At 40.5% G+C, this 25,804-nt stretch overlaps 1 protein-coding gene across 1 annotated transcript in view; it reads right to left on the bottom strand.

Moving 5' to 3' along the window:
* The window catches only part of Wwc3 (WWC family member 3), a 117,429-nt gene extending 97,940 nt beyond the window's left edge, over positions 1-19,489 (bottom strand). The window contains exon 1 of the mRNA NM_001427611.1: positions 18,910-19,489. Coding sequence (NP_001414540.1) covers positions 18,910-19,187 — 278 coding nt within the window. The 5' untranslated portion in view covers positions 19,188-19,489. The remainder of the gene's footprint in view (positions 1-18,909) is intronic.
* Between the last annotated feature and the right edge of the window lie 6,315 nt (positions 19,490-25,804).

Raw genomic sequence — 25,804 nt, 5'->3', positions numbered from 1 at the left:
TCTCAAACACACTATCAAATTGAGGATATCCTTAAACTTCTAATCTTCCTTGCCTCCATTTCCCTAGCATTGCGCTTACCACACATCTAGTTTTATGCTGTGCTGCTATGCTAGGCAAGTATTCTACCTACTGAGCTATGTCTCCAACTCAGTAACTTTTAAATGATGTTTTAAAAGACACTGTAATAATGTGAGAGTGCTTTTAAGAGAAGATTAGGGACAAATTGCTTGATATACAATCACTTTTTGGTTAACTGTTTCAGGAGTAGAGATCAAGAGAAGACCCCCAAAATCATCTGTAACTGTTGGTCACCACATAGGTACATAGGGAAAAAAAACCAAAACATTTGTTTAAAAAGTTTACCCAGAATACAGCATGGCCACCCCTTTTTTCCATCTCTGAGGGTAAGTGGAGTATGCATGCCCTGGGGGTGCTCTGCCATTGTTACAGTGGGCTGTCAGCAGTTAACTCAGAAGATTTCATTTCAAACTCTGTAATAAAATCCTAAAAACAAACAAACAAAAGATAAGAGCTGGTACACACGAGTAAAAGTCCACTAAGTCAAAAACATTGGCTCATTCTGACTAGTACCATCCCTTCACACAGCCCCCACCACTCTGTAACATTTTACATCTGGCTAACTGTGTGTGAGCCAAGCCAGGTGGACACCTTAGTGTGCAATGACCCCTGCAAGCTGAACACAGAGAAGGGAAATCCTTCCTAAGGAACAACTTGGGCAGCCAGATGGCACGTACCAAAAACACTTGCCAGGTGAGGCGTGCAGGAAGTTTGGGATAAATGATGTTAATAAGCCTCAGGCATGTCACCTTGGCTAAGGATGAGAGCACTAGAGGACCCCACCCTAGGAAAAGCTCCATGAATACTACAAAGTGCTATGCATTTGCTTAACTATTCACTGAAGAAAAGCTATTTGAGATCTTCAGTGCCAGGAGTTAACCTCAAGGAATTTGATTCTACCTGGGAGCAAACAAATAACAAATCCCTACTGCCCAACACATGACACTCACCCTATGGGTGGGGCTTAGACAGCATAAAGGAAGCTGATAGCAGGAAACTTGCTGTTCAACATTAATATAAATATTTTTGTGGTCAGCAGAACATCAGACTCATGTCCTGATCTTCATTTCACGCCTCTGCTCCAAAGAAATAATGCAATGGCATTTATAACTGCTCCACAATTGTTCTTCCTTTACAAGTGACATCATTAACAGTTTCCAAGGTCAAATGTTCCCCGTCCAAACATTTACACACATGGATGTTCATGACAGCACTATTTAAAAAGTGGAAACAACCCCAGTGTCCATCAATAGATGAATGGATAAATAAAACATAACCTACCCATATAATGGAATATTATTCAGCTATACAAGCAAAAGGATTGACCTGGGTTATAATACAGATGAATCCCGAAATCATTATTTTAAAGTAAAACTAATGAAATAAAAGGATGCATACTCTGTTCTGTTCACACGAGAAGTGAAGTACAGTCCAATTCACCAATACATGAAGTAGATTAGTAGCTGCCTAGGGTTGAAGGTAAGGAGGAATGAAGAGTAACTACTTAATAGGTACAGGGTTTTCTTTGAGGCTGGTGAAAATGTCTTGGAACAAGATAAAGGTAATATTTGCACAATACTGTACATGTACTGAATGTTACTGAATTATACAGTTTAAAATGTTAGTGGTTAATTTTGTTTAAATTTTATTTTAAATTTTAGCCTAAATAAATTTTATTTGTGGAAGGAGGAGTAATGAGTATCAGGGGCATTCTAGAACCTACTGATCAGAATATTCTAGAAAGAGGCTGTGTGTGTGTGTGTGTGTGTGTGTGTGTGTGTGTGTGTGTGTGTATGTGTCTGTGTGTGTGTTTGTGTGTGTGTGTGCACATGCGTGGGGGATACATGTGTGTTTATATATAATTATTATAAAGTCCCCCCAGGTTAATTGTACTTGTAGCTAGTTAGTATTTGAAAGTAGCAGGTGAGAATGCCTCATGTTTACATAACCTGACAGAAAAACAGAGTGTATTACAGATGAACTAGAGAACCTTTGTCAAGAGCCAGCTTGATTGTTGTAAGTTCTAAACAAGGGCAAACAGTAATGGACTCTTTGCCGAACTAAGCAGGATAGGTAAACCAAGCAGGGTAGGTGAAGCTTCAGCTGCAACCATAATCATTTCAATAGAGAAAGAAAGGGTGGATGGAAGGATGGATGGATGGATGCAACTAGAAGTTGTCCCAAATACCAGTGGTTAGAGATATCATTGGATAGGAAGGCTCACAGGACTGCTGGTGGGTTGACACTGCATTTGTGATTCCCACCATAAAAACAGGCTTCAAGCCTATGACATTGTAATTGTCTTCACAGTGAATAGTTTTTGCTATTGTGTCAGATATCAGGTATTAAATCAGAGGTCCAATGAACGTGACACTGTTTAAATAATTGCACTGGAGTAGTTGCAATGAAGGATCACTAAATTTATTCATTTGTCTTTTTATTGACTAGGCTACAAACAATAACTTTCTCGAGTATCTTCTTTTCCTTGTGTTTAAAAAAATGGTCTATCATTGCAGTAAATATAAGACCTAATTACTAGAAGAATCATGATCTAATACCAGGTATGTCTAACCTGTATTCCACTAGCCACATGCAACTAAAGACAGCTATAAATGTGGCCTAACACAGAACTGAAAACGTACTAAAGCATCATATTTTTTTTTAAAAATGTAACTTAACAGCAGACTTTACAAGTACGAACTTTGCAGATGATGGCAGCATGTCAGAGAATCAAATGTTATACTTCTGTATTATTTTCATCTGTAATTCATCTGTAATTTTTAAACAACTGGTGAGGACAATTTTCACTTAAAATGCAATCATTAATAGAAGAATTTAACTTTCATGTGGATCTGTTCTTTGGAAGAGAAAACTCTCTCTCTCTCTCTCTCTGTCTGACACACACACACACACACACACACACACACACACACACACACACACACACACACCTATACCTCCTACCTTTGCAAATATTAAATATTGCTGGCAAACAACTTCAGCAAAACCAATGTCAGTAACTCATATGCCTGAAGTGTCATTATCTCATAGGCTTGCTTCATGGAAAACTTCCTGATTTCCATTTATTTTAGTAGTTTGGATTATGCTGAAGCCCCTTCATTAACTCAGGGTGGAAGACACAATCAACCCAATACCAGTGAGACCTAAAACAACCACAGAAAAGACATAAAAGGCTGAAAGGCACATTCATCCCTTCTGTAAAGTGATCAGTGAATATCTCACCACCGACAGAAGTCCTAATTATCCAAGCTACAAGCTTGTCAAGCATTTTTCCCCATCGGTCTCATGAGGCATGAAGGTAGAAGAAAAACAGTTAACTCCTGTTTCTCACCACCAGTTTGGGTTAACTTACATGGTTTTAGAACTATAAAATCAGACAGAAATGGATTTGGTTCCTGAAATAAAATGTAGTTTCCTGCAAATAGTAAGTGGCCAGTAACCATTCCTAAAAAGATGAGAAAGAAGCACTATGTGTCTCTAAGTGACAAGAGAAAATGGTCACATCTGAACGAAATGTAGACTTTGAGTTTCATCAAATATTGACTGAACTGGCACAAGCTTGAGAGTTGAGACTCTGACAATAAGTCAGGGGAAAAAAATCAGTTACCAGTTTATGTAAAACATTATAGCCATCTTTTATTTTAAAGAGGGAACTGTGTGATAAATACAATAACAAAAAATAGAACAAAAAATAATTTCATTAGTAACTTTAGAAGCATAAGAAGTATGTGTGTTCATATTTTAACATTCAAGGTATGACGTATTTCTAAAACCCCACGGTAGAGCTGAGCTTTGGAAGTTGTTCAAACAAGAATTGTTGGTTAAGGCCACTGCAGGGGCACTTGAAATTCAAAAGCTACTCTGTCCTTCTCTTATAACTGCATATGAATGCAAGAAGCTATTCTTGGTAATCCTTGACATTTTTGTCAATATGCCATGTACATGGTGACATTTTGGAGGTTTATGATATGGGCTGGAGAGAAGGGAAGGCTGGTTTCTGGTGTCTTGGCTTTTAATACTAAGATTAACAAGATGACAATCTTAGGTTAACCTGGATCAGGTCAATCACAGAATGATTTATCTTGAATGCCTTTTGAATAAATATATGTATAGCAAATAAAACGAGCCCATAGTACTTCTGAAGAAAAGTTAATGTACTTGTAGAGATAAACTCTGTAGAGGTGATCACCAGAGTCTCAAGCACCATTGTTTCAGACTCTTAATCATTCTGTCCATTAGCAAGTAATCACCAATTTTAAATAATAATAAAACTTTCTAAGCACCATTACCTAGAACATGTCCATTCATAAAGTGTTTGGATCTCCTCTATAGATACCGTTTTTAAATACATAACTATACATGTAGTAAAACAGTAAGAACATAATATATGCACTACCCTACATTTTCCATCACACAACATTTCTTGTAGGTCCAGCAGCAGAGCTGAGAATAATACAGAGAAAAAGTCAGCTCCTTCGTGTTGATCAAACCACTATGAACGACCATCCATTTTGACAGGACCTGATATTGCCCAAGCTGACATGGGATCTGAGAGAGGGTCGCAAGAAAGATGAAGTATACACATGACCAAAGCACAGCATCCAGGGACTTAAGAAAATACATGTCTGGGAACATTGCCACTTCCTTTTTGCCCTCAGCCATCACTGTCTGATTTTAAGAAAAAAAAAACATCTCCTAACTAGTTCTCTAGTGTTAGCTCCTACCACCGTAGTCTTCTAAACAGTGAGAAAACCTCAAGTAAAATGTTAACTCAATAGAATGACTTCCTAGCTTATTTAGAATCAGACCCACAGTCCATGTCAATAGATTACAAATATCACCTTCCAATTGGCCTCTTGTTCTTCACTTCAACCTCTATGGGTCTTTCTCCCTTAAAGGCTCTTTAGCAAGATGATAGGATCCCATCTGGCCTTCTGCAAGAATTAGCTCAAAGGCCACTGCCTGAATCTCTGAATCTGGAGAGGCTTTTCCTGATGTCCTCCATAAAATGGCTACCTATATCTTTTACGATCCCCACCAACACCCCTCAAACAGAATTTTCACCTTAGAAGATAATTATATATTCACTATGGCTCTTTACAACCACTACTGTACGTTCCATATGGACAAAATAGAACTACTCGATCTCTACTTTGTAGACACTAGAGATGGCTCATTCTTTGTCATGAAAGGCCTTCTTGGGCTTGGTAGGATGCTGAGCAATGTTACTGGCTTCCAACCCACTACATGACCTTAGCCCATACTATCCCCACCCACCACCATGCTATGACAGCCAAAAATGTTTTCAGCCATTGCCAAATGTCCCCTGGAAGGCAAAAATTATCCCTGGCTGAGAACCACCACTTTCAATGGAATTTGTGAACCTAAGGGTGAAGATATTTTACAACTTTGGCCACATGCTGCTAGAAAAATATCTAAGCTTACAGTGACATTAACTCTTCCTTGTTTTCCACTGCTTCTCTCTAACCCTGTCAAACCTAATAACACATTCTTTGAGCTACAAGAAGATGTGGGCTGAAGATCCTGACCTTACATAAAATCTGATTCTTAAAAAATGTCTGGGATCATAGCTTAATTGGTAAATTGCTTACTTTGCACACAAGATAACCTGACTTCAATCCCTAGAATCTATAAAAAAAAGGCAGATATAGTGATTTGTACATGTGATCAGAAACATGGGAAATCTGAATCATACACAGCCAGCTTAGTCCACTTGGTGAGCATTTGGTCAGTGAGAGAATCTATCTTAAATACACACACACACACACACACACACACACACACACACACACACACACACAGCACTCACATGTGCACACACACATACACACACACACACACACACACACACACACACACGATGTTGATGGTATCTGAGAAACAGAATCCTGAGTTTGTTCTCTGACTTGCACATGAACACATATGCACCTACACATCCATGAGAACACCCTCCCCCCACATATACACACAGACACAAATAAAAAGTGACCATAGGATCAATAAAATATAGAACCTGTTCTACAGTAACACTGACTTAAGTTTCTATACCATCTTGCTGAATCCTCCAAAACACTTAGAAAGCAAAATAATCTACTACATTTTGTAGAAGAGGCAACAGTATCAGAAAGCCCACAACAAATTATAGAACCAGGGACTTGGAAAAGCTGTCCCATGTTTACAGTCAGTTCATATGATTAGTGATATGATGTAAAGTTCCTGTCTATCCTGGTTCTGGCCACTCATTCAAATGTTAATTTAAAAAGAAATAAACTGCATAATACAATTTTCAAAGGTTCATCACCAAAATGCAGGGAGTAGGGGGACAATGCTGATTCTTTTCTTTTTTTTTTCTTGGATATTTTTATTTACATTTCAAATGTTATTCCCTTTCCTGGTTTCCCGTCCATAAGCCCCCTATCCCATCCCCCTACCCCCCCCCAACCACCTAAGAATGCTGATTCCTAAAGGAGGCCCAAATACCAATTTTGATCCCCTATTCACACTATTCTCCTTCTGAATAATCCGAATCCTGTCATGTAACCCGATACCACTTCAACTTTCTTAAAACAAACAGAAATATGAGTGAGCTATTCTACAAGATCAATGGCTCTGAGTAAAGCTAGCTGCGGCAGTAATGATTACCAGGCTGTTGCATAGTATTGTTCTCCTCTTACAGTTGGCAAAGCTCCTAAGCAATATTAACATGTGGCTTCTTGGCACCTTGCCCTGACAATTGTATGGACATTTTATGCAGCCCCAAAATACTTTTGCATGGTAAGAGGTTGCCAAATATAATCTATATAGTCTGATCTCTTCAACTACAAAGTCAAGGTGGCTATCTGAATTTTAAAATGATTTCCCCTTAAAAATTGTTTATAGGGGCTGGAGAGATGGCTCAGTGGTTAAGAGCACTGGCTGTTCTTCCAGAGGTCCTGAGTTCAATTCCCAGCGACCACATGGTGGCTCACAACCATCTGTAATGGTAATCAGATGCCCTCTTCTGGTGTGTCTGAGGACAGCTACAGTGTACTCATAAAGATATAATAAACAATTCTTTAAAAAACATTGCTTGTAAAAAACTTTACTGTATATAGCCATCATACAATAAACTCTTCCTATTTCATGTATAAAACTCCATGATTTTAGTAAATTTGCTGAGTTGTACAACATACATTTCAATCTTAGGATATTATCCAATAAGATACCTCTTGCCTTTTTGCCAAAACCAGATTTTTTCACTTCCAGATGCAGACACCATTAATCCATTTTCCACCTCTACAAATTTCTAGTTTCTGGATACAGCAGTAATCACATTATACAATCTGTTGACTTTACCTCACATTGTTTCACTAAGCTTCAGGTTTCTAAGTTGGTCTAATAATTTCCCTATTCATGTGAAAACTATCCTGTACTTGGGATTGTACCCCACTGTTTTAAGTTGTGTTTGGAAATCACAAAAAAGGTTTAATGACTCACTGTAGAATTAATCTTTTCTGATATCTCTAGGCTGATGATAGTTAAGTACAGGAACATATACTCATTTAGCAACAAAGTAGATTTGGGCTTGCAGAAGTCTGCGATCTTCCTAAAAGTATATACAAACTTTCCACATGCTGCCACCTTTATCTGAAAAGCATCACTCCCTTATATCTGATTTCCCAAGCTCCATGATTCCAAAAGTCCATGAAGTCTCAAAGCAAGATTGTTTGGTGTGTGAGGGAGAAGGGGGGTGGATTATAGGCACAGAAAAGGGAAATTGGTAGAAACACTGGTAAAATTCAAATATCTAGAGTTCGCCTATCATTAATCTGGATAGAGACTGGCATTGAATCACAGTTTCATCAAAGCTACTATGATAATATTAGAAGTTAAAAATAGGGAAGCTACCCAAATTTTATAACTCATCTATAATGCTAAAATATTCCAAAAGTGTGTCAAAACAAATAAACCAGAAAGCATTTTTGGACCTACATTTAGAAGCATTACCCTTCTAAGGGAAACATGAAACAAAAAACAGAACAAGGAAGGAAGGAAGGAAAAGAGTTGTACACAGAAGCATTACAATTACAGTACTTCATCCTAAGTATCACAAGCAATCAAAATGCTTAAAAATAAGGGAAACAAGTGTCAGTATATGTACTTGGTGTCAGACTACGGCCCCAGTAAAAATGTAATGAAGATTTGGGGCTATAGTTGTATACAACTTTAATTCAAGCACTAGGGAGGCAAAGGCAGGTGGATCTCTGTGATTTTTAAGCCCAGCCTGGTCTACAGAAGTCAAGGCTACACAAAGAAACGCTCTCTTCAAACAAACAAACAAACAAACAAACAAGTCATAAAGAAAACTACAGGACACATTGTGTAGAAAATATAAATGAATATACCTGTGTGGGCTAGTGGGCTGAGAAAGAAAAAGACATTAACTGACTTAAAGTTAAGGAGACATTTCTAATTTTGCACGAGAAAAAGTACTGAGGGTAGATAATCCAGAGGCATAGTTCATCTATCCATACACCTTAGCAAAGGAATAAATAGTCCTTCAGTTTTCCTAACTTCAACTTCACAAGCAGTTCCTTCCTAACACAATGGTAATAGAACAGCTGCTTAGCCCCACAGGACATTATTTAGCTCCACATCACCTTATGGGGGTGAAGGACTTCTCTTCAACTATTCCTGCCTCATTCCTCACATCCCTGCTCAACTGGAAAGATTTGGGTCATGAAATTCTGTGTTAGCCAATTGTAAACTTTTATGCTAAATGTTTGGCATAGTTCATTCTCAAGCACTATCAATATTTAGGCTAGGTCACTTTTGTTATGAGGACTATCATATGCATTTTAGACTATCTAGCACCCTCCTTTGCCTCCACCTACTATATGCTCTCCCCCTGTTGTAGCAGCCAAAATGTCTCCAAATACTGTTAGATATCCTGTGAAAAACAAGAGCCTCCCCTATTTGAAATCTAGTATCTAAGAGCAACTGGGATTTTAACAAGAGCTAAAGATGGATCCCATCCTGAGTCAAGATAAAAAGAGGCCAGTCTAACAAAATAGAGGCACTGACATCTTTGTAAGAAGGAATTGCTCTTAAGTACTCTAGAACACATGAGAAAAACTCAATAAAATATAGAAATATAAAATGACAGCTACAAATCAATAAAACTTGTCCCCAAAAGCATGATCACATTCAATATTTATGAAGGAATGCTACTATATGTCAGGTACTATGTAGACAAAGCAGAATAATGTATGGATGAGTTTAAGGAAAGGAGATTAAACCAACAACAACATATTTTTGCTTAGTTCATTCAATCCCCAATTTCCTTTTCCTAACTTTTCATTTTGAAAAAGATCCACAGGAATATTATAAAGAATTGTCTAGGGGCAACCTCATAAGTCATTTATGAGATGATACACATGGAAAACTGATTAGTGGTTGACTGGCTTTGAGGGAGACAGGAAATGGCTGCTAATGAACATATGGTTTCTTTGGGGAGGGGTAACAAATATTAGTGGCTGACAACCTCATGAATAGACTAAAGTCACTAAGTTGTACCCCTTTAAAATGGGTTATCTTATAGTATATGAATTAAATCTCAAAGGTTTAAAACTAAGCAATAGACAGACTAATTATTTAAAAAGACAAATTGGGTCAACTCCACATTCTGAGACATAGAGTTTTGGAAGGTCAAAATAGACATGAGGTTACATGCACGGCCAAGCTCCAGGTAGGAGTTCTCTCACCTGGTAAGAATGAGGCTGATATTTAGGAGCTGTTCAGGATGTCCTGTCTGGCCCACCCACCAACACTGCACAGCTAGCCATCTGGGGGTGGTACAGACAGCCTGGCTGTACTCCTCGTTCTCTGCATCAACATTCCTCTCATCTTCTTCCCACTCTTTCCCTGAGCCCCTTCCATTTAAAGAAATAGAGAATTTTCCAGATGAAAACCAGTGGGAATCCCACAGCCCATAGGCAGCCTTTTGAGATGTGTGTGCTTGTTCTGCATTTTTTCAAGACCTGAGCAAATGCAGAAGCAGCCCCTTTGACTGCTTTTCTGTGCATTTAAGTGGGAACTCAATGGGTCAGAGCATCATTGGCAGCAGATACCATACATAAGTGTACATACATGCACAGTCACACATTCAACATAGGGAACCATCTCAGCTCGAGGTTGCTACAAACAATGAAGTATAAATACATTCATTTTCCTCTGTGCCACTGTATATACAGATATACCATAAATACCTATCAATTGAGATTACTCTAATAGAGCGATATGCATTCAATATATTTCTGAAAGTTTGAAGTGCTGGTTCAAGGATTTTCAGATGCTTATGTAGAACGTCTGTTCTTCATGGAAATAGAGAAACAAGTCAGTCCTCAATGGTCTTACCTGCTTACATATAGTATCACAGGAGCTAGCAATCTGCTGAAATAAAAATGCAGTCATCAAAGCATGGTCACCAAGAAGTATTGTCTATGCGAAAGGCATGTGATAATGTCTGAAAAAATTCTGATCACCAAAATTGAGTTTAGGAAGGAATCATTACCAGTATCTAGATCTAATAAATAGAGGCCTGAGATAATGCTAACTATGCTGTGCTACAACCTCTAAACAAATAACTCTCTGTCCCCAAACACCAAGATTACTATAGCAGAGAAACCCTAGTCTAGTAACACTTTCATGATCAGGATAACTTTGAGGACTCTAAGTCATTTAAGTGACCCAACAGGTTTCTCCCTTATAACTATATTATTGAATACACAAAGTGGTAAGAATGAAGGCTTCCAAGAATGACTAAAAGAAGTCCTTCATGTTAGTCCAGAGTACCCCAGCTCCTCAGAAAACTGCAGCAAGAAGTCTGAAATCCCTGATCATGTCACTGAAATAACTTAGGGCATTATCAAAACCCTTTGCACTTACTGTTTTCCTCCCATATTCTCCAATAGGAGCCTTGCCTTTTCATGACCTAGGATTCCAGATCTCTCTAGTGCAGGACCATCATCACCGGAAAAAGCCTCTAATAGTCTCTAATCTTCCAATACTGTCAGATAGCCAACCTGCCCACCACTCCTATTTGAACAGTCTAGCACAGTGGACAACATAAGACTCCACACTCAAGCTACCACAAGCTACACAAAAGGTGGATCCTGGAGCAGAACTGGTGGAAAATGCATAGCACCTGCTTCTTCACTGGCATATGACAAATGAGAGGCTGTTTTCCAAAACAGCAAGCTGACTGCATACTTCTATTCTCCACAAGACACAAAGCATGGGAATACAGTAGTTATATTTATTGATGCTGTGACAAACGACCAAAAACCAAGGGGCTTCAACTAAAACAAGTGAATTATATCTCATAGCATCTGTTTTGCTGTGCTAGAAGTCTAGGTATGTATAGGGCTGAAGTCCTTTCTGCAGGCTCCAGGAAAGTATCCTATATTTGCCTTTTCCAGTTTCTAAAGGCTGTCTGTATTTCTTAGTTCGTGGCCATGTGCTTTCACTGTCGTATCTTCACATCTCTCTTATCCTCATCTTTCTGCTCCCTCTAGTAATCTCCATAGTGATGCTGGGCCCACCCAGATAAGGCAGGATCATCTCCCTATCACAGGATCCTTAACAGAATTGTATCTGGGAAATTTATCTTGCTATGAAAGGTAACTTATTAACAGAGAATAAGACATTAATATATCTGTCTTTAAGGGATCATGATACCTCTGAGGGGAATCAACATCAAGCAACAATGAAAGCAAGATAAAATAACCAGTGAGCCCAGCACAGTACAAAGGGCATAAAATTTAGCCAATTCAGGGGAGGGTCAAGTATCCTATTCTTCATTGACTGTGCCTCCCACTGGCCTCAGTTTAATCACATGTTCATATACACCTCCAACTATGATGGGCTTCTGATGAAAGCATATACGCAAATGTTTGGCACATGATACATATTTAGCATATGTCTACCATATTCACAGACCCAGGGGGTAGGGTTTGACGCAATTATAGGTGTTTGCTTGACGCTAACAAGCCCCTGAGATGTCTCCAGCAGTGCGAAAAAAAGGCATGGAATCCAATGGAGAGAAACCTTACTGCATCATGAGGTCTTACTGAGAAAAAATAAAGACATGAGTGCAGCAATTAGAGTCCTGAAACTTGGGGAAAAATGCCAAAGAGAAAGAAGCTGTGCAACATGCCCCATGGAACAGATGAGCAACTGAATGAACAGAGGTAGAATACTTAAAATGGGCGTGGACTGAGTGGATAAGTTGCATGCTAGAAAAAGCAATGGGTCAAGGGTCAGAAGAGCCCATGTCCTTCTAACTATGGATAGAACACACCACTTGGCTGGGCTCTCAAGTGTGAGGAGTTTGAACAAGATGTTCCTAGCTTTTCCGGCCCCAAGACTGTGGCAATCTCAGCTAGGAATGGTCTGGCCCAAATCTTCAGCCCTTTACATACAACCACGGAGCCAGTCATATCAATTCAGTCTCTCACTTGTTTGGTACACGGTCAGCATTTCCTTGTCTCTAGCATTTTTTTCATGCACTTCTTTATCTTACTCGGTTCTATAAGCACTTGAATATCTTGCCCCAAGACATTGATGAACAAGGATAAAACCCATTCCATATTCAGGAGAGCTCTCCTAGCAGAGAAACTGATGAATACTTTTCTCTCTCTGGTAGTGGAAATAGAAGTCAGTACCAGTTTGGTCTCTCCATGTCCTATGACCCAAATATATCATTAATAAGGTCATACCATAACCAAGAGCAGTGCCATCAGTATCAGACTTTTGGGTGGGGCGTGACTGGAAATCCACTGGCCAACAACTCAAAAAGATAAAAAAGATGACCCATACCTGCATACCTGGCACTATATTTTTTGTTTACTAGTTTATGGTATCTGAAGAGGCCCCAACTACTAAGGTAACTCCATTTAAACTCTTGTGTGTGTGTGTGTGTGTGTGTGTGTGTGTGTGTGTGTGTGTAAATGTTTCAAGAAGTTTCTACAATAGTAGGTTTTCAAAGGTCTTCAGTGTTAAGTTATCCCTCCCCATATGCCCTCCTTTAACCTGCTCTACCATCCTCTACACCATTTAATCATTTTTCTTCCATATTTTCCTTTCTCCCTTCATTCCATCTGTGTTCAATTCCCTTACCTTAAAATACCTCCTATGACCCCTTAACTAGTTTCCTGGCTTCAACTGTAAACCCTGCGAGGTATTCCCATTCATATGCTATGGGAGTAGCCAACCACCTTCTGGCCGGATTTAAAGCTCATTCTATAAGATAGAATTAATTTCTAGTAGTGTTAACTGAGCCAAAAATACTGTGACTTACTAGATCACAGCCCCTAGGGGGGGAACCTAATACTAAATTGACATAGCATTAAACTGTCCCCTAAGCTCTTATCCAAATACCTATAGATCAAGAGATCTCTCATCCCTCATCAGAGACAGTGGCTTTTGTAGCAGATATCGATTAATACAGAAACTCACAAATGGTTAAGGTACAGAGAATAAGAAACTTCTAGACATGACAGGGCCAAAGGGCCATTGCAAACCTGAACTTGAAGCAGCTGTGACTGCATGCTTAAGCCCTGAACATGAACAAGTAGGCCAAAAATTGTGGCATGGAAAAAGTAGGACCTCATGATGTCCCACCCCTGTTGGCAATTGAGAGGTTTTTATCATGGATAAAAATCTCTGAAAGACTACCCAAGCTTCAGTATATAGTAATCCCATACCCATGCGCATAGAGGCAACACTAAGTGGACTCAGTAAGTTTTTAAAAAGAGAACATATGAAATTAAAAGGGAAAAGTGATGAGGATAGAGGAGGAATTAGAAGGGAAGGAACAGGGACAGAGCAGATCAAAACACATTATATACATGTGTGAAATTCTGAAGAAAATATATACTATAAATAAATAGTGCATGTTAAACAAAAAGAGAACTTTTCTTCCTTTCCTTAGAAGTTATTTTCACCTAAGGAAATGAATTAATCATGGCATTCCCCATGACCTTTATTGCCTTTTCTTTTTTTTAAAAAAAAGTCTATATTTCCTATTTTAAGAAAACGTCAACAACAAAAACAGATTTCCATATATAGTCCCAGCATAAGGTCAAGACTTCATAAATATTTCTTTGTTTTATTAGATTTAGACGCAGACAATTGAGCTTCATAGGATTTAACTTTACTTTTAGTCCATCATATTAATTTTATTGAATTTATTGGAAAGGCAAACATCAGCAGAAGGCCCTGGGCAAGAAGCCAAAAGTCCTACCTCAGGCTTACCAGGTGACCCTGTCATGTCACTTGACCCACAATTTCCTGAAGTGAACCTGCCAGAGATTGTGATACATATTATTTCCACTTCCCAAATCAGAGTGAAAGGAAAGAGAAGGAAACTTGGAGATTTCTAAACATCCGAGAGCTATTTTTGGAAATCAATGACTTTTCCATTTACTTTTCTTAGAGAAATAAAAAAGAGAAGGGAAGAAAAAGAAAAGATATGAGACTAAAAAGTGGTAGTTAACATCGAAATGGATACAAAAGGAGGATTCTTTCCAGGACCTGACCCCTGATGGCTTTTAAAGCCAAAAACTCCCCCGAGTTCATACAAACGCTATCTATAATCTTAAAGAATGAAAAATGGAAAAATCATTAAGTTGTTTATCGGAAAGCTCAACTTAGACAGTTCACATAACCCAGAAATAGACTCCGTGAGGTAAATATAGTCAAGCTCCTATTAATTAATACTGAATAGTGGTTCCAAGAAGGTAGCAGTGTTATCTGGCTCTGTTATAGAAGGCTCCAACTTTGCAAATACCAGAGCCAAGAAATGTTTTCTCCTTAAGGCAAAAGCTTAGAGTCAAATACTTCTGTGTCTTGGGCACATAATAAATTTGTGTGTTCTTTTCCTGTACAAAGAAAAAAAGAAGGATAAGGAGGAGGAGGAGGAAGAAGAAAAAGAGAAAAAGCCTGCTCAGAGAACTTTTAATATACCATAGAATTTTTACATGTGGTACCAGGTCAAATCTCATCTAGTGAACCAATGGCCCTCAACTCTGATGCCATGACATAATCATAGCAGTCCATAATTTACACTCAGCTCTGATCTCAAATATGATTTCACAGCGATTTATTTTTAATTTGGAGAGAGGAATGTGCCAGAGTATGCATGTAGAGGTCAGAGGACAACTTTTGGGAGCCAGTTCTCTCCTTCTACCACACAAGTCCTGGGAAAGTTGCTGAGGTCATCAGGCTTGGCATCAGGCACCTTTAACGACTATCTTGTGGCTCTCAAATGTGATTTTGCCCACTGTTTGTTCTTCATTCTCATTACTGTATAATGGCACTAGGCTACAAGAAACAAAATGTCCAGTTTCAACACGTGGATCTGTGAACAACGTTATTCAAGAGAACAATGCAGGAAGCACACACATACATACAATTGTTAAAGGCACTAAACTATTTTTTTAAAACAAGCAAAAAAATTTCGCCCTATATTTTCCAAGTATAAGATTTGTAATCAGGGCAGTTTCGATTGGGATATAAACTGAATGTAGATAGATAGACAGATAGACAGACAGAAAGACAGAGAGATGCAGAAAAAAGTTTTAAAAGATTTGTAATCATTTTCTATAAGAAATAACTTTCTATCAGGTGGTCATTGTACACTAAGATAATATATGTAAAATATAAATTCCACATGACTCATTCAAATTAACTTCATGCCATAGAAATGGCAAAATTATTTCCCAACAACATTTATGGATACATTAAGCTCACTATGGAAATCATATCAACAGTTATCTACCCATAAATTAATAAATTTAAACCAAAGAGTAGTTCATAGTTGAACTAAAAAGTTCTGTCAATAAAATATAGACTTTTTTTCATGGACAGGTGTAGCCATATCTGTAAAATTGGTGCCTTACACTCACATGCTCTTCATTACTATTTTAATACTTAGAGGTCTAATAATTCACCAATAAGCTGAACTGGAAATATCTAATGTTATTAAAATAACACTGAAGAGAATTATTTTTACATTCTAGAGGAGATTTTGTTTATATCCTCTGGCAGTCAGTAATTTTTTTACAGCAGTATACTTCATGCTATTAAGGATTTTAATAATTACATATGAAATAATGTCCAAAGTCAACAATTTTCATCTAACCTAGCATATTCATTTATTCCTCCATACTTTTATTTTATTTTTTTGCCTGTTTGGAAGCTATATGATAAATGTCTCTTGAACACCATTTTCCAGTCCTCTGAATGAAACAAGCTTCAAAACCTGTCAGATATACATGGAGAAAACATAGTGCTCTGATATGCAGTTTTGTTCGTATAATAAAAGTTAATTACAACCTTAGAAAATTCCTAGTCACCTATAAAAATTGGCAACCTTGTGTTTTCAAAGAGGAAGAATGACTAGCACACCCTTCAGCAAGCTCCACTGAAATGTTTGTGGCTTGCTGAACATTCCATACATATTTCGTGCAAGGTATTATGGGAGCTGAAGTTCAAGCTGTCCCCAGCTGAATTTTCACTCACTATAAAAACAATGTCTAAGGAAAGTACACACATGTTTTTCTTTAAAAAAAAAGCATAAAATATCCACTTTTGTTCATTCAATCAACACTTAGCACTTAGAAAGAGTACTTTTAAAAACCTGCAATCTAAGTTATATCTGAAATAAGTAAAAAATGTTCAGGAACAAAACAGATTTGTGGAAAGCAAAATCTACAGATGTGAATGAAGATCCTAAAAGATGATTCCTGTGGGACACATGCACCTATATTGCTGGCTATACCATTAAAATAAAATTTTACATTTATGTATTTTATTATAAATCTCATTTGCAGGAAAACCACAACTGTTATATTAGCTGTATGAAGTAGGTCTTCCCCTTTCCTAAGCAAAACACCTTTTTTTTTATCTAGACCAAGTCATGCAATGAAGCACAGCACTTCCCTCGAACTCTTGATCCTCTTGTCTGAGCCTCCCAAGGGATTACAGACATATGCTGCCATGCCCTGCTTTAAACACTATTTTAATTTGTTCATATTTCTATTTGTTTAAGACTTTTATAGACATACAACAACATAAGAACATCATATTTTGAGCTGTTCCACCAATTTCAGCAACATCCAAGGTTTCGTCAAACAGATGAGGCTCTCGCACTTGATTACAACTGGTCACCTGATTTTCAAAATAAGAATTTTTGAATCCATAAAGCTGAGATTGGATTTATGTAGGTTTCTGTCTGTATTCCAAGGTCTGCAAAGGTTAGAGAAAATGTTCAGGAACCATGATTGTTTAGATTTGTGTTACCCTACCTAAACCCATAGAAATCTTCAAAAAAGTTAGCAGTTTCCCTCCTCAAAAGTTTATTTTCAAACAGTGCCATGCAAGCTGCCTTTCCTGTGTAGGTGGGAGGAAGCAGGCACAATGTCACCACACGGGCCTTTTCAAGTCTTGAAATCACTAGGAAGCCTACAGTATTTCCTTTTTGGCATTCAGGACAGGGTGGAGAGAACTTGCTCCACAGAGGACAAGATATCAGATAACCAGTGGAAACACTGGGTTTCAACAGAATTCCCATTTACATACACACACACACACACACACACACACACACACACACACACACACACACACGCACGCACGCTCGTACGCGCGCGCGTTCTCGTAGTTGACTCAATGGAAGCAGGAGAATCTATTACATGACACTAATTAAATGAAATCTGGTAGTGCATTTAGAAGAATCTGTTTTTACTTGATCAGATTTATTTACACGAACTGAACAACTTCGTGCCCTGTGCATACCATGTACAAAAAGGAAACTTAAATTCAACTCTTGTTTTTCACTTATTCCAAAAGCATATGGGACTAATCATATCCCATTCTGACCACAATACACAAGGCTATTTCAAACAGAATTTTAACTCACTTGATTTTAAAGGCACTAGAGCACCAAAAAAAGTTTATGAACAGTCTCTCCTAACTCCAGAAGGGTTCGGAATACTTTTAATGCCCGTCTGGCACCAGGTTTTGGATGAAAACCAGGCTAAACCCTCCAGGCAGGGAACTCATTCTCTCATTCTCAAAACTGGCGCACACATTGGTGATCCAAGGTGACAGCGCATCTCACATCTGCCAGGGGCTGGGAATCCCTGTCCCGCCAAAGCTGGGGTGGTGGGCCGCTGAAGGCCCGGGGTATTGATGGGCGAGGACACCACAGAAAAAGGAAAAGAGGGCCATCCGTCAGACTCCAGAAAGGAAATTCCAGGGGCCCAGCTCCCAGGCCCTGGACAGCGGGTGACTTGAGGGAATCAATTGAGTGTCCACCCCGCGAGAAGGGGCCAGGAGAAGAGAGGAGTTTATCCTTCTGAAGACTCTAAAGCGGTCGCCTTCCGTCCTCAGCCAAAGTACTGGGTGTAAGGGATGTGCGGTGGAGAAGTACAAATCCTCATCTCAACACCAGGGATACAGGAACTTCTCCCAGACCTAAGGGCCTCCTGTACGCCATCCTCTCCCTGGGCCCAAAGGTTGGAATCGTTACAACCACAAACAGGACTTAGGGACTACAGAAAAGCTCCAATCCTGAGAATAGAAGCGTCCTGATCCCATCTCAACACCTATCCAGATCCGGGGGCCCAGGGATAGGGACACCTAGAGCACTCCTGGCTATTCCACGCTGGGGCTGGACGTATCTCCAGCACATCCTCCGTGGTGGCACTTTCGCTCAATTACGCGGCCCCCGATGGCCCACTTACCGGTCACGGGGATCAATCCACGACGTCTGGCGAGTGTTGTGGTCGATGTAGAAGACCCGGCCGTCATAGTCGCGCGCCTCCTCCCAGCCTGCAGGCAGCGGCAGCTCGGCGCTCTCACGGGCCCGCGGCTGAGGCAGAACCGAGGGCACCGAGGGTGCGGGAACGGCGACGGGGGGCGCTGGCGGTTCCCGCTGGGGCTGAGCAGGAGGCGGTGGCTCCAGCTGGGCCTCTCGCGACTGACCCCGCCGTCGCCGCCGGCCGCCGCTCAACCAAGGCATGACGGCTCGGGCCCCGCCGCCGCCCGGCCGCCCCGCGCGCGCCGCCTCCTCCGCCAGCACTAAGGCCGGGCGCCCGGGGCGCGGGGGCGGCTGCGGGGAGCCGCCCGCCGCACCCGGCGCATCCTCTGCTGGGCGCCCGCGCACCGGCGCCCGACAGGCTTCGTGAGCCGCTAGCTGCGCTGTCCGCTGCGCTGGGATGGCCCAGGAAGGTGCCACGCGCAAAGTCACAGTCCCCAAGTCGGAGCTACAGCCACCTCTATCGGCCGCTCCTCCGCTCCAGAGGCCGGTCCGGCCATCTTCGCTCCACACAGCCCGGTCGGGAGGGCGGGGTGTTCCAAGGCCCCGCCCCCTCCAGGCTCGCCACGCCTCTTCTTGCTGCTCCTCATTCCATCTTCCTCCTAGGCTCCACCTCTGCTCTGGGTCTAGGCTTCCTCCTCCTCCCCCGCCCCTTACTCCGCCTCTCCCCTCTCTCCATTTCCCTCGCAGCTCCTCCTCCATTTCCCTCTCGAGCTCCACCTCTGCTCAGCAACTCTGCCCGCCCTACGTCCTCTCTGGCGGCTCCTCCTCTGCCTGCCTCCTTCGGCTCCTCTCGCCCCTCCTTCTTACCCTCCCTCTTCACACCACCTCCCCCAGCTTCGAGAATCCGCACCGCGGCCTGGACGGGCGCCGCCACGTCAGTCCGCCCCCGGGCCACCTCTGAGAGAAAGGAGAGCCTGGAGGACGGTGCTGCACCCGGACGCAGCCTGCTCAGAACTGACTCCTGGAGAGGGCAGTCACCGCTCTTCACCCGCCCTCAGACCCTAGACGCCTGGGGTCCTCCCCTCTGCGCACCTGGGGGTGGAGGCTGAGCCTTTGGTCTGTTGACTACTCAAAGCTCTAGCCACTGTAAAGTAGGCGAAGCCACAGGAGCCGGCGGAGGAACACCCACCGTCTCCTGGATTGAAACAGGGGACACTACTACGAGAGGATATCTAGGCTGGTAGCAAACTCACAACCTAGCTAGGAGGTCTTCAGGAGATCTACATAGATTCTTTACATTGGACTCCAGAACCCCTCTCTGTGCTCTTTACTCAGTGTCTATGACCCCACAGTTTGAGCGGAGAACCTAGAAAGCTAGTTCTGGCCAGGAAGCCAGGTCACATTCAAACCTAACTGGTAATTTCTGTTCTGCTCACGTCTCACAACGGAGAAACAGAGACCCCAGAGTGAAATCTGGGTATTGCCCTAAATTACCCAGCTATAGACTAGTCTAGTAGAGCATAAAACGCAAGAACATGCCATATTTTTTTTTTGGTTCTTTTTTTTCGGAGCTGGGGACCGAACCCAGGGCCTTGCGCTTCCTAGGTAAGCGCTCTACCACGGAGCTAAATCCCCAGCCCTACTGAGCTAAATCCCCAGCCCGCCATATTTTTAAGCACAATAACGTAAAAGTATTTATGACTTAAGTCTTAACCAGCTGTTGAAGTTCACTGCGCACGGGAAGTCGCTTGGGGGAAACATGCTCTCCGCGCCCTGCAACTCAAAAATGTTCACAGTAGTTTTCATTCCTTGAGTGTTTTTTTTTAATAACCTTCCAATTTTCTCGTAAAAATTGGACTATTGTACAACAGGGAGAATTGTATCTAAAAAGAATGTGAAGATTCAGAGACTGCCAACAAAGGTGTACAAGAAAGGTCTTTCCTATCTACCTCTAAAACACAGAAATTTCTTTGCTCCTCAAGTATTTATTAGTCTCTACAAGACAATAGTGTAGGGGATTCGCTAGCTCCATCATTTTAGTGGTCCATGAATGATTATTAGGTGTCCAAGGAAAGGAGTGGAGGACTGTAAAAACAAATTCAGGCTTCCATCCATACCCGAGGTCCCCAAATTGTGGATTTGACTAGCCAAGGAGAGGGGAAAATGTCCTTTTGTGCAGTGTGTAGTCAGGCTTACTGTGGTTATATTTGTACTGAGCATATACAGAATTCTTTTTTTTTTGCTATTATTCCCTAAACAGTTAAAAAAAACAACCATTTACACAGTATTTTACATTGTAAATATCGTAAAAATGAGGAGCATGTAGGTTCTAGGCAAATATTACTAAACTTTATGTAAAATACCTGAGAGCCAAAGATTTAAGTTGTGGGGAGGGATCCTTTGCAGACATGGAGGCATCTAGTTTGTGATGACGCATGTGTTACAGAATGTCCCTATATGTTGTGTGTCCCTACTGACATTTTTGCTTCAGGTTGCTACCATTCATGACCACTAGACTGCCATTGCCATTTTTCCTCTCCCTTTCTGTAGATCCTAAAATCAGTTGATCACCACATCTGGCTGTTTTGGCAAATTTCATCCCCACCCTCCCAGGCACATTGTCATTTCAAAGTCATACAAATTGGATTACAAATGTGTATATATGGGAATGAAAACAGCCAGTAGAAAAGGAGAAAAGGCAGAGGCCAGATGGAGCAAGAAAGAACCAGATAAAGAGTAAGGTGAGGGATTAGACTACATCCAATCAGGAAATCAAAGAAGCCAGTACTGATTGGCCTTTACTGTGGTGAGAGACTCTGTTTGCTCTACTGACCAGACACATGGTCAGACACTGCCCTGGAGAATGGGGGAGATCCTACATAGTACAACCTAGGGTCTGCGCTACATCCTTGTCTCCTGGGGGTCAAAGAAATAGAAAATTAGAGCGGTGATTTGTCTACTAATGAAGCCTGGATGCCAGCCTCAACTTGAAGTCTCAAGTGGGGATTGTAGGACTGAAAGTGAAGATATACTAGATGGGGAAATTGAGGCACAGTCTTTTTAATCCCTGAGTTTTGAGTCTTTGCCATTTGTTCTATGAACTGCTGTCACCAAATCCTTGTTGATACTGTAGCACATGCTACAGGTGCTATGCACAATGCCTTGATGAGGCAAGTTCCTCCTCCAGAGTAGCACTCCTTAAACTTTTTCTACTTGTGACCCCTCTTGTCATGAAAATTTTTTACATAACCTTGGGTAATAGGTAAACAAATCAAACATTTGAGGAAAATAAGTCATAAAATAATACTTTGATAAACATACAATTTTACAAACTTAATAAAGATGAAAGCAAATTTGCACACTAATGAGGTAGATGCCCTTTGTTTATTTACATAAATAATTAAGCCTTGGCTGAATATTTGATTCTGTAATTCATAGATCTTCAATATTTTTTAAAGAATTGATCAGTATTTTGATTTTATAATTGTGAATGTTAGACAATTGCTGCAGAAGTATATTTATGGCCATTTTAGAAATTGAAATAAGTACATTGTTTTGTATCATTTCCACATCCTTCCTTCTTTAACTCTTCTGTCACAGATTCCTGTCCTCTTTTTCCCTAATTATTTTATTACACACACACACACACAGACACACACACACATTACTTAGTCCATGTAGTGTTCCTTGTATGTGCAAGCATTTAGGACTGACATATTGGGATTAGATAACCTATCCTGGGTCTTTCTTTTTTTTAAAGATTTATTTATTTTATGTATATGAGTACACGGTCACTGTCTTCAGACACACCAGAAGAGGGCATCTAGTCCCATTACAGATGGCTCTGAGCCACCATGTGGTTGCTGGGAATTGAACTCAGGACCTCTGGAAGAGCAGTCAGTGCTCTTAACCACTAAGCCATCTCTCCAGTCCCCTATCCTGGGTCTTATCCATGGGAAAAATTGATTAACTGTCTCTTAGAAGCCACTGACTGTGGGGCTATTCATCTAGGGTTAAGAGTTTGTGAAATCTTCCCCCATCCCCATTGGTATATCAACTGTTGTTATTTTGCAGGCCTTGTTTAGGCAACCATATTCTTGAGATTTTACAGGTGCAGCATACCTGTCATATCTAGAAGACACTATCTCACATCAGATGTTCTGGTCTTCTGACTTTTTACAGTCTTTCTGCCTCCTCTCCCACAGTGTTCTCTGGGCCTTAAAGATAGAGGTTGTGTTGTAGGTTTACCAACTAGGGCTGGGCATGATATGATCACATATGACCTGTATTTGACCACTTGTGGATCTCTGTAGTAGTCTCTGTCTGTTAAGAAGAAAAAGAAGAAGAAGAAGAAGAAGACGAAGAAGAAGAAGAAGAAGAAGAAGAAGAAGAAGAAGAAGAAGAAGAAGAGGAGGAGGAGGAGGAGGAGGAGGAGGAGGAGGAGGAGGAGGAGGAGGAGGAGGAGGAGGAGGAGGAAGCAGCAGCAGCAGCTTCTTTGATGAGGAAAGGTACATTTATGTATAGATTTAAGCAAATTATAGCCATAATTTCTCCAATAGGTTATATTGCCTCTCCACCCATGGACAATTGACTAAGTTTATAATACCAGGCATGAGTCTCTGGTATTCAGTGGTTCTTAAGTCTAATTATATAGCTGGTTGTTTACCCCCAGATATAAGTGCCACTATTTCACCATTGAAGATATTTTTTCAGGCTGATCTTTGTTGTGGTTTGAAGACTTGCATCTATATCTAGAGAGGACTAGGGATTACTTTCTCCCTTGGAAATTTCCTTCCAATAAGAGCTACTCCACAGTGAGGAGACTTTGAGGTCAGATATAGCTTGATTCCTCCAAGTCTTGTGTTTCAAGCATACAGTGTATTCAGAAACAGGGCCTTACCTTCAAGTTCTGGGAGGCAAAAAAGGGCAATGACAATAGCCTATATTGTTCTGGGCAATCTTTTGGATCCCCTTCTCCAACCACTCGAGTGTAAACTTTTCTTGACTTGCATAGTAAGGCACTTATTAGATAGCTTATGGCTCCCGGGAAGACATTATTGTCCTATGTAGTATAATATCAAACTATACATATATATGCACACATGTTATAAGTAACCTAATAAAATCATGTTTCCTTGTGGCATTTTCAAAAATCTTTAGTATTCTTTACCTCTCTTTCCTTCATCTCCCTCTGTATTACCCTCTTCCATATCCCAGTTAAATCTCTCCCCCATTTCCCCCTTTCCCTCTTTATAACACCTATATCCTACTATCTCCCTTCCTAGGTCTTCTTCTCCTGTTAATTCTATGGTATCAATTCACCAAAACAAATATAGCAATTTTTGAAACTCAGAACAATACAACGAAGGATATGCTAATTGTATACTTTCATGCTGAGGAATAATGGTAAGAAAACATTGTCTTTGTTTTCCATAATTAAACTATGATATTTCTACAATAGTAGGAAAAATTGTGTACAGTACAAAGATAGCAAGCCATAGCATTCAATAATCTTGAATTTAAGTCAAATGTTTCAGATAGTGTCTGTTGGTATTGTATGGTGTGACAGAATATGCAATACAAAGTATGCATGTGCTGCTGAGTGATGGTGGTGCATGCCTTTAATCCCAGCACACAGGAAGCAGAGGCAGGTGAATCTCTGTGAGTTCAAAGCCAGCCTGGTGTACAGAACAAAACAAGTTCCAAGACAGTCAGGGCTAGGGCTATTACACAGAGACAATCTGTCTCAAAATCTCTCTCTCTCTCTCTCTCTCTCTCTCTCTCTCTCTCTCTGTCTATATATATATATATATATATATATATATATATATATATATATATATATTTATCCCCAAAATATGCATGCTATATATTGAGAACCAAGGATGCCGTGAAGTCACATGAGGCTGTGGTTTGGAGACAGGGTGTCATGCAGCCCAAGTTGGCCTAGAGCTCACTATGTAGCTGAGGTTGTCCTTCAACTCCTGATCCTCTTGCTTAGGTCTCCTAAGTGTTAAGATTACAGGCATGTGTCACCACATCAGCTCTGACTTTGAATTACTATTTGGTCATTATACATCCATAAACATTTTGCACATGTCACTCCTTTTTTAATGATATCAGTAGCCAAGCTCTCAAGACAATCTGAGATTTTATGCTACACACATTCCCAGAACTGATTATGCAGAATATCAGCCCAGCTATCATACCTTGATGGAAACGACTCCAGTACTCACAAGCTGCCCAGTGGATATGGGTAGACTTTTCTAAGATCACAACTTTGCCATGACCTTTTTTGCCCTATTTTGCCTACCATATGCTGTGTAAATCTGCCCTTAACCTATCACTCACATGAGAACATATCCTGGTCACTGTTTCAAGGGAACCTGACAGTTCCAGAGACATTGCTCTTGTCTAAGCATTTAGTAAATATGCACTATTTAGTAAGTCATCATTCTTAGAACAGTATCTATAGGTATTCTTCACTTTTATCTATACATTATCAGAGGAGAAAGGAGGAGGAGGATGTGACATGGAGGAATAATTGGAAACTTCCTGGAAAAGTTTCACTCACAAACCCATCTACTACCATCAATAGAACACTGCCTTAAGCAAGTGAAGTGGGACTGTTATGTTTGTCTCCTTAAAAGGGGCTGAGTCATAGAGGAAGCAGCAGCACTGGGATGCCCCAAACCCTACTATTACCTGATTAGTCTTTTTGTTTGACATCCTTGGTGCTAGCCATCTGATGATTGTTCCTAAAATCCTAAGAATGGAGTTAGAAAGGAAAAGAGCTGGGTTTTTTTGGTGGTGGTGGTGGTGGTAGTGGTAGTGATGGGTGTGTGTGTGTGCTTTGCCACAAAACTAGGGAGGCATAG

This window comes from Rattus norvegicus, chromosome X (genome assembly GCF_036323735.1).
Source record: "Rattus norvegicus strain BN/NHsdMcwi chromosome X, GRCr8, whole genome shotgun sequence".
Lineage (NCBI taxonomy): Eukaryota > Metazoa > Chordata > Mammalia > Rodentia > Muridae > Rattus > Rattus norvegicus.
The sequence above is the reverse complement of the archived record's forward strand: the minus strand, read 5'-3'. Positions and strand labels throughout refer to the sequence as shown.